Below are 9445 nucleotides of genomic sequence, written 5' to 3' on the forward strand. Positions count from 1 at the left end.
TTGTGACTAATTAAATAAAGAAGTACAAATTGAAGACAACAATTTTAAATTAACCTTTGTGGTTTATTTCTAATTGACTAGAGAGATTTATACTCTCTAATCCATAAAACACATTAGAATGCATGGACGAGTAGTTAATGGGCCGGGTTGTGATTGTTGTAATCTTTAACTCTTAGTAAGATTGAATAATAAAAATAAATATAATAATGACTTCTATACAAAAGGATATTTTTTTTACATATTCGTATATGATCTGATTATTATTTTCATATATAAATAATATATTTGATGAACATATCTAGATGAAGGCATTTTATTAATTCAATGTGAATAAGAAGCTAGCCTTCACAGTCTAATAGCCAGTATTAACAAGAGTGAAACAAGCTAAACTCAAGCTTGATATATAAAAGTGGGAAAAGAAACAAGAGTGTTAAAATCAGTGTCCCATAGTGACACAACAAAATGAAGCAAAGAGTCCTGCACACATTAATTGTTGCATGTGCTTACATTTATTCTAAGAAATCTCATTAGGTCCATTATTTTTCCTTCCAATATAAGCTTATAATCAGCAAAAAGTTCTTGCTATATAAACTAACTCCTTGATCCAGAATATTTATGGGCCCCACTTTGTATAACATATATGGAGTACTTCGTTTTAGTATGCTTTGATCTAGTCAGCTTATTTTTTGTTGATCATAATATCATATTGAGCTTATTTTTTGTTGATCATAATGTCATATTGATCATTTTAACAAAAAAAAAAAAAAAAACCTTTTATTATTAACGCATTATCTCAAATATTATATGAATGCAAAGGTTATTTGGTCAAATTATAAAGTAATTATAATTGTAATAATGCTAAGAATTATTTACAACTTTTTATTGCATGATTATTACTGTTATTCGTTGTTGTTATTGGTTGACACTGCTTTAATATTGAGCTAGCCAGGCATATTATTGATATTACTAGCTAGTGTTTAAATCATGGCTAATCATAATTTCAAAAAAAAAAAAAAAAAAAAAAAAAAAAAAAAAAAAAAAAAAAAAAAAAAAAAAAAAAAAAAATTGTTATCATATTATTATAATTAATTATTTTATAACTACTACTATAGGTTACTAATAATGTTTATTTTCCAAAAGTAAAAGATACCCTAATACTTTATGTTTTAATAGTAGAATAATAAATAATACACGACAAAGGTCAAATAAAAATAAAAGTGTTACACGCCAAAGGTTTCTCACTTTACATGAGAAACTTTGAATTTTTTCCATCAATCACACAGTACAAAAGATGATGAATTCTTTGCACCTCTTTACTTATGCTTTGAGATGGTCGTGGCACGATTGGGAGGTACGAACATTGGTCTAACATGGCACGAAAATGACCTGATTTGGTACAATCCCGCAACAAATTCGATATGACATGGTTCGTTGTGGGTTATGAGCTATGTATGAAAATTATTTTTAAAATTTGGCCTATAAATTTAGAACGAGCACAATAGACTTACTTGGATGCATGTTAATTAGCTTAGTTTTGACTAATTTGTATATAAAATTGTTTAAGGAGTTAACTAGTACGACATGACAACACATAAAAACTACATCTATTGAAATTGAAATTTGTTACTCCTTGAATCTCATTTTACTTACTCCGTTTGACCCACTTTTGTAAGATCATTTTGTGTAAATGGAGCAAAAATGAGACAGAGAGTAATAAAAAGAGTTTTTTTGTCAGAAACTACCTAATACAACCTAAAATTTGTGAGAAACTACCTAATAAAAAAAATGTTATAAGAAACTACCTTATAAAAGGTAAAATGTTGTAAATTACTACCTTTGGCCGAATTTCCAATGTTAATCTAATTTTAAGGCGTTAACCTACCTCAAAACACCCCCGAAACCACCACAGAGGTTGCTTTTCAAGGTGGTAAGGTTATTTTTGGGGTGGTTAGAAGATATTCCGAGTTGGTCAGGGTGGTTTAATTTCGTGATTCGGGATTTTGATTTTTGGGGTTAGAGGTGGTGGTTTTGGAATTGGAGGGTGGTTTTGGCTTGGTGAAGGCAATTTCAAGTAGATTGTGTTGGTTTTAGGGTGAAAAGGGTGGTTTTGGGGGTGTTTTGAGGTGGGTCAATGGTAGATTTCCGGCGGAAGTAGTATTTTACAACAATTGACATTTTGTTAGGTACTGGTAGTTTCTTACAATATTTTACCTTTTATTAGGTATTTGTTTACAATATTTTTTTTATTTGGTAGTTTTTCACAAAATTTGGGCTTTATTAGATAGTTTTTCACAAAAAATCCTAATAAAAATCATATATTGACTGTTGAACATAAAAACAAGAGTCAACGCAAACATTGGGAGTAAGTACAAGATTCCTACAGTTTGGGCTGCACGATTTTTGCATGGAAAAATATGTTGTTGCGTGCAAATCAAATTTTGGTGGCGCAGAAGAGATCAATTATGGCGTAAATTGCACTTTTTTTCATAGTAATAATAATGATTAGTAAGATAATCATAATGTTTCAAGAAAGGAAAATGAGAGTGACAATGAAAATTCACAATTACAAATTTACAACTACCATTCCTACTCTTATCTGCACCTATATGACTAATGGCTTAGCTTTTGTTCCAGTTGGAATCCGACAGCCCGTATCCGAGATCCGTGAATACCCTATCGTCCAACTAAGCACCTACATAGGAAATGAGGATTAGCTAACCTCGGGGTGAATCCAGGGATAACCACTCCGATGATAAAGTTAGAAAGTGTTTAAGAGAAAGAAGAGATGATATGAAGAGAGAGAAAAAGAGAGAGAGAGAGAGAGAGAGAGAGAGAGAGCGTAATAAATGACTACCTTTTAATTAGGATAAACTCACCTATTTATAATGACTTCAACTACCAGGTGATTGCATGTCATGCAAACCATTTTATGCCAAGTGTTGATTAATCAACGCCACGTGCTAATAATATTCAAGAGGCCGATATCTATACCGTTATGGGATCTCACCGATATGACCCATACCCGTTTAGTCTGTGAACCAATAGATATCGGCACTGTACCAGTTATTGGTATCTTCCCGTACAGCTTTATCCTTAATTTTTTGGCTTTTAGTTGTCAATTTTCATTGTTAACGAATGTTAAATTAGCTATTAGCCTATTATGGCATTCATAATTCCATATGCCCAAATTTGAGCCCAGCTGCACTATTATCTATCAAGCTGTCATCAATCACAAAAGGAAATTACAACTCTCGTTCTCATAGATCATCCTTAGCTTCACAATGAATGAGTAGGGTGTTTACGGTCTGATTTAATTTGCTACAATTTGACATGGCCGGATTTTCTCAAAGCTAGAAATCTTCAGTCTTTTCACATCCACACCTTTCTCCTTTACTTAATTGTAAAAAGACAGTCCATAAATTAAATGATCAAATTAAACTTTTAGAGTTTCTGATATATGAAACTGATCAACTATAGAATTAAGTACTCCAAATAAAGACAAATTATAATAAGGAACCCATAGGTTAAAGATTAAACTCAATTTCTAGCAATTCCTTTTAGCGGACTGTGCCCCTTCCTAAAGCCACATGGGCCCTTCCTTTCACTGTATGTGTGACATGCGTAAATAGGGTTTATTCATCTCTATATATTTTTCTAATTATGACCAAATATTTAATATTCCCTCCTCTTTATACAGAGGTTTAGTACTAATGTACTATTATTGTCCTTTAATTTGGGATTGGCATTTTTTTCTCTTGTACATCCTATTATCCTAATTGCTCGATGTAATCAATATACAAAAAATCTAACAAAGTCATAGTGCACGAGCGTCATTTGAAAGATTAGTATGTACGAGTTTGACATGACATGACTGTTTCTTGACTCATTTTAGACAAGACTCATTTGAGCATAAGGCCCGTTGATACAATCGGTTGTAGTTTGGCTCTTACCCAACTTTAATTACTGATCAATTAACTAGTTTCCCACCCCCAAACCTCCTATTTTTTTTTCTTTCCTGATCATTAGTTTTGACCTCTTATGGTTGATAATATGTATACGAAGTAATAAACTACTAGTCTACTACGTACAAGCCAAGAACATTTAAATGACTTCATTTGAAACAATTAAACACAGAAATCCTATGAAATCAATAGACCCTAATAAGTTCCATTAATATAAAATATTCTATATATTTTTTTTATCTAGGAAGTGTTATTTGATAAAGAGATCAAGCTTTAATTTACTCATTTTCACCTCCAAAAATAGTTTCAAGAAAGATACAAGGTCGATCACCATAGTCATAGTTAAACTAGTTAAAATAAATTCTATAAAGTTCCAATAACTCTTGTGTCTCAGAAAAAGAAAAAAAAAAAAAAAAGTTCCAAAAACTCTACTATTTGTATACTTGGTATGAATTCCATAATGTTTAGGGTGAATATCATGTGAATAAAAACAAAAAACGTAAATCATAATTGTAACACCTACTTCTCCATCCCTTAGTCCCTTACCCTTAAAATCCACGCACTTCTTCCCCTCTCCTCTAGTCCACTTCCTCCCCCCCAAAAAAAGCTTTTATATATCTAAATTTCAACACAAAAAAACGTCCATTCCTTCTCTCTCTAAACCAAGCCTTCCATTGAAAAAAAAATAAAAATACAACTTTGTTTCCTTATTTCTTCTTTCAAAACACATTCTATGTAAGTATGTAATAAATAAGAAAGTACTAATATAGTAATAGAGCTAGCACAAGAAAAGTGATCCTAATTAATTTGAGAAGAAGCTAAGCTAGCTAATTAAGGGATAATTAGGAATTAATTAATGGGGCATCACACATGCTGCAATAAGCAAAAGGTGAAAAGAGGGTTATGGTCTCCTGAAGAAGATGAGAAGCTCATCAACTACCTTACCACCTATGGTCATGGCTGCTGGAGCTCTGTCCCTAGACTTGCTGGTTAGTGGTTCTTCTCCCTCTTTCTTTCATTTTTAATTTCGCGCCTTTTGGAATACTAGCCCCAAAACCCGTATCCTCTCTCTATATATATGTATATATGATCTATACTGATTTAGTTTTGCGTCGTCTTTCATAAACAAATTTTTGTTATACATTTTTTAGGTTTACAAAGATGTGGAAAAAGTTGCAGATTAAGATGGATAAATTACTTGAGACCTGACTTGAAACGTGGGAGTTTTTCTCCACAAGAAGCTGCTCTCATCATTGACCTCCACAGAATTCTAGGCAACAGGTTCTTCTTTCTCCCCCTTTTCTTTCTTCTTTTCCCCCCTTTTTTGGATTGACCGTTGAAAACAAGTAACATATTTTATCTGTTCACATTTCTATAGTATATATATATATAGTGGTCTTGATAGTGTAATTTGAATTGCTTCCATAATTTTACAAAACAGTGTAATTTATTTGAACAATGTTAGAAATCTATAGTTGTCTTGATGGTGTAATATGAATTAGTAAATATAATACTAAAACTAAGTTTGGTACTCGAGAGGTATAAATACATACATCTTGTCATCTTTAAGCATGATGTTTGATTATTAACATATAGTATTAATGATCATATTATATATGAATACGAAGTAATTACACCTATCATTTCTTCTTTATGATTTTTTTTTTTTTTTTTTGAGTGTAGATGGTCTCAAATAGCTAAGTATTTACCAGGAAGAACAGACAATGAAGTGAAGAATTTTTGGAATTCAAGCATTAAGAAAAAACTTTTCTCTCAAGTTGCTACCACCGTGGCCGCTACGACCTCCATGGGCTCCATCCCTAATACCATCACTGATGATCTTTATGTTAATTATCTTCCTACCACCAATTCCTCAAATAGCTTATTAGCTCATGATAATAATAATCATGATATTGGAGGAGGATTTACCACCTTTTATCCTTCTCTTAGCCCTAATTTGCTTTCTAATATATATGATTATCCAAATAATGATCTCATCCTTACCCAAGCTACCCCTCATAATTCAGTTCCACCCATTATTTCTTATGACAATCCTACATTATCATCATCATTAAGCTTTCAACACTTGATTAATGAAGTTGGTATTAATCAAAATCAACACCAAATTGTTACCCAAGAGCCAGATTACTCATGTCCACAATCATCAATTTATGCACCACCACCTTATGATGATGATGAGGCAATCACGAAGATGAAGCTAACAACAACGGCGGCGATGATGATGGCCGGAGAATTCCCAACCATGCCAAAATTAGAAACCATGTCATCCTCATCACCATCTCATCATCATAACAATTATAACTCCCTTATAGATGTTATTTCTAAGCCACAATTTGAGTACTATAATAATTATGCCCGTATGGTTGATCATGTCATGATACCATCCTCATCATCATCCTCATCATCGCCACCACGACCGCCACCATCATCATCGCCGCTAGCAGCAACAACAGCCTTACCATGTGGTGGCAGCCAAGTTGTTCTGAACCCTAGCACTCCTAGCTGTTGGAATGCCTGATTATGGTAAAACTTAGGCTTTTATAACATTTATTTCTTAGTACCTTTATATATGTAAATTTGGACTATATATAATAATTATGAACATTTTTAAATAAGCTTCATATATACAATAATGAGTATTAATCAATATTTGCTGGTTTTTTTCCAATTAATTTTCCATCAGAAGGAAACCTAAATATTTCTAGTTCAGGGTCTTAAGGAAGAAATATAGGATATGCATTCACATGTTTACCATTAAAATGAAATTTGGACCTACATGCATGAATACTATATAAGAATATAAATATGTTAATATGTATAATTAAATAATATGAATCGGTTATTTCTCTGTCAAAATTAGATTTCTATTTTAGGTACTTAAATGTCTCTTAGTGTATCAAGTACTTGTTCTATTAATTACTTTACCTGCTGTTTACCCTACAGTACCCCAGAAAATCTCAACAGTACAAAATTGTTCACAGATAATATTTGATTCTCATAAGTCAACTCTATGATCATTGAGCCAAAATATTACCTTAGACAGCTGTAAATTATTCTTTCATTTTTTATTTTTTTTGCAGTGTATAGATCAAATTAAATAAGTGAAGGTGATGTATCATATACATAGATAGGTATGTTTGTATGTAATCTTTATATGCATTTGATGGTAATTTGATAACCAAACAATATTCTAAGTGAATAATCTTTATACAAATATCGTATGGTACGTACTACTTTGTAATACTACGTAAGTGACAAGGAATTTTAGAACATATGAAGTGTTATAAGGATGTGTGTCGATCTACGTACAATGATGAACAGAAAAAACATGGAGTTATATACTTGAATTGTAGCACAGTTCATCATAGGTAGGGATGTCAATGGGGCGGGGCAGGGCGGGGCGGATGTTGGTTTTCCCATCCCCATCCCCACCTAACATTTTCATCCCCATCCCCATCCTCACAGCGGGTCCAAAATTAATTCCCATCCCCGCCCCACCGCCACCTGGATATCCACCTCCACCTAATCCCCACCAAAGACCCGCCTAATCCCCGCCTAATCCCCACCTAATCTCCGCCTCACAAATACACAACTACATAATTAATACGGATTACAATTAAAAAAAAATTCTTAATATTACACACGTTTTTATTTATAATATAAGTGTAGTAAAAAGTATTATAATTATCTTATAAAATAGTATAAAAGTATATAACTTTGTTTTTTAATATATATAGATGTGGGGATGAGGCAGGTACGAAGTGGGGTGGGACGAGTACAACTTAAAATCCACCCCCGCCCCGTCATCCATGGCGGGTATGGTTTTTATCCCCATTCCCGCCCCACCACCCGCCAAACCGTGACCCATCTTCGCCCCACTGGGGCGGAAATAGGGCGGGTCTCCTACTTAACCGCCCCACTGACATCCCTAATCATAGGTGTAGTAATATTTGGCAATAATTTTGATCTTATCATTAGAGAAAGAAGGGTACGTTGTCATGCAAAAAAAAAAATTCGGGTTAAAGGGAATTGAACTAGCTAGATTAAGTACTGAGTACAACGAAAGACAATTATACTTTGAACCAATGAAATACTTGCTCTAGCTCATCGTACGTACATAGGCAGCCAAGCTATTATTCCACAATTTTCAATATTATAATGTTAAATTTATTCCTCGACTATAAATGGATTCCAAGAATACTAACTTGAGGCATATTAGAGGTAATAGTAAATGATAGCTATTACGGTGTTCCATACATTAAAACTTAACTTATAGTTGGGCCATAATTTAACCTAGCTATAATCACATGTGAATTATCTAGGGACTCCAATGAACGAAGTTACACACGTACTACTCGTAAGAACTTCTACTTGTTAAACAAAATAGGAGAGCACTCGATCTTAGGTTGATGTAATATGAGGTTTACATGGACCAGAAGTAAGTGCCAGGGAAAAGAAAGACACTAATTAGTTGTCTTAACACATTGGTCCCATTCGACAAAAGTACGTAGTACTGTAGTAGTTAATGTATCGGAAACTATATATTAAGTATATAGTAATCGTAGACATTATACTTTATATATTACCTATAGAATTATGATTGTTCAATGAAATTAATTGCTTGATCTGTAAATAAACCTGAAAAATCATGACGAAATTATCACTTTTGAAAAAAAATATAATTGTGATGCCTCCCACTATTCTATAAAAGATTGCCTTCTTTCTTGACGGGGTTGGATTACATACAAGTACGTGTATGAATGTTGATCATCTAAACTTATTATTTAATAAAAGCTGGTTAATTATGATAATAGTATCATATCAGAACCTTTATCATTAGTGCTAATCCAGAACATCTAATTCTTCCTTTTGGGAGCAATTGACTTTTAATCAAACTAATAATTATTCTTTATGAAAAACTAAAAGGGAACAGTTACGTGGTATGAAATATATCAATAGAATTATTCAAAATCAATAAAGTAAGACATTTATTTAATATTTTGGGGGACATAGGTAGTGTTTAGTTGATATTAATTCAAAATTCACTTATTATCATCAGTAATTCAGCACGCTGTTGAACTATTCGTTAAACTCAGGCTTCCAATTGTTGCAAAATTGAGGAATTAATTCAAAATTCACTTATTATCTTCTTTTGGTCTTTTTATATACGGAGTTTTTCTCACTAGCATGATGTCCTCCTCATTACGTCGCAATGCAGGAATGATGATGAAGATGATGATGAGACAGGTAAAGCCAATCACTTTATTCCACTAAATCAGGGATATTGACTTTGGGAATTATGGGTATGATGTTCGGTGTGCATATTCACTGTTCGGTATGTTTTTAATCAAATGTAAAACTTTTTTTAAAAATTATAAACGAAAAAAAAACGCCGTCTGTGGGGATCGAACCCACGACCACGTGGTTAAAAGCCACGCGCTCTACCACTGAGCTAAGAAGGC

The 9445-nt window shown here is 32.8% G+C and overlaps 1 protein-coding gene and 1 non-coding gene across 2 annotated transcripts; one reads left to right on the forward strand and one right to left on the reverse strand.

Moving 5' to 3' along the window:
- Positions 1-4793: 4793 nt before the first annotated feature.
- LOC145572718 (uncharacterized) lies at positions 4794-6501 on the forward strand. Its single transcript, XM_081631691.1, has 3 exons — positions 4794-4951; positions 5114-5243; positions 5646-6501. The coding sequence occupies exons 1-3, from the start codon at positions 4819-4821 to the stop codon at positions 6499-6501; spliced, it is 1119 nt and encodes a 372-aa protein (XP_081487817.1). The 5' UTR covers positions 4794-4818.
- A 2872-nt stretch (positions 6502-9373) lies between these two features.
- On the reverse strand, positions 9374-9445 carry TRNAK-UUU (transfer RNA lysine (anticodon UUU)). Its single transcript has one exon. It is a non-coding gene; the product is annotated as a tRNA-Lys (tRNA).

This window comes from Chenopodium album, chromosome 12 (assembly GCF_948465745.1).
Source record: "Chenopodium album chromosome 12, dcCheAlbu1.1, whole genome shotgun sequence".
NCBI classification, from domain to species: domain Eukaryota; kingdom Viridiplantae; phylum Streptophyta; class Magnoliopsida; order Caryophyllales; family Amaranthaceae; genus Chenopodium; species Chenopodium album.

What these genes read in the sequence shown, in the direction of transcription:
- LOC145572718 (XM_081631691.1), top strand. Translation starts at nt 4,819, where the DNA reads ATGGGGCATCACACATGCTGCAATAAGCAAAAGGTGAAAAGAGGGTTA. An exon ending in CTCTGTCCCTAGACTTGCTG is followed by an intron (nt 4,952 to 5,113) that starts GTTAGTGGTTCT and finishes TACATTTTTTAG; the next exon opens with GTTTACAAAGATGTGGAAAA. An exon ending in CACAGAATTCTAGGCAACAG is followed by an intron (nt 5,244 to 5,645) that starts GTTCTTCTTTCT and finishes TTTTGAGTGTAG; the next exon opens with ATGGTCTCAAATAGCTAAGT.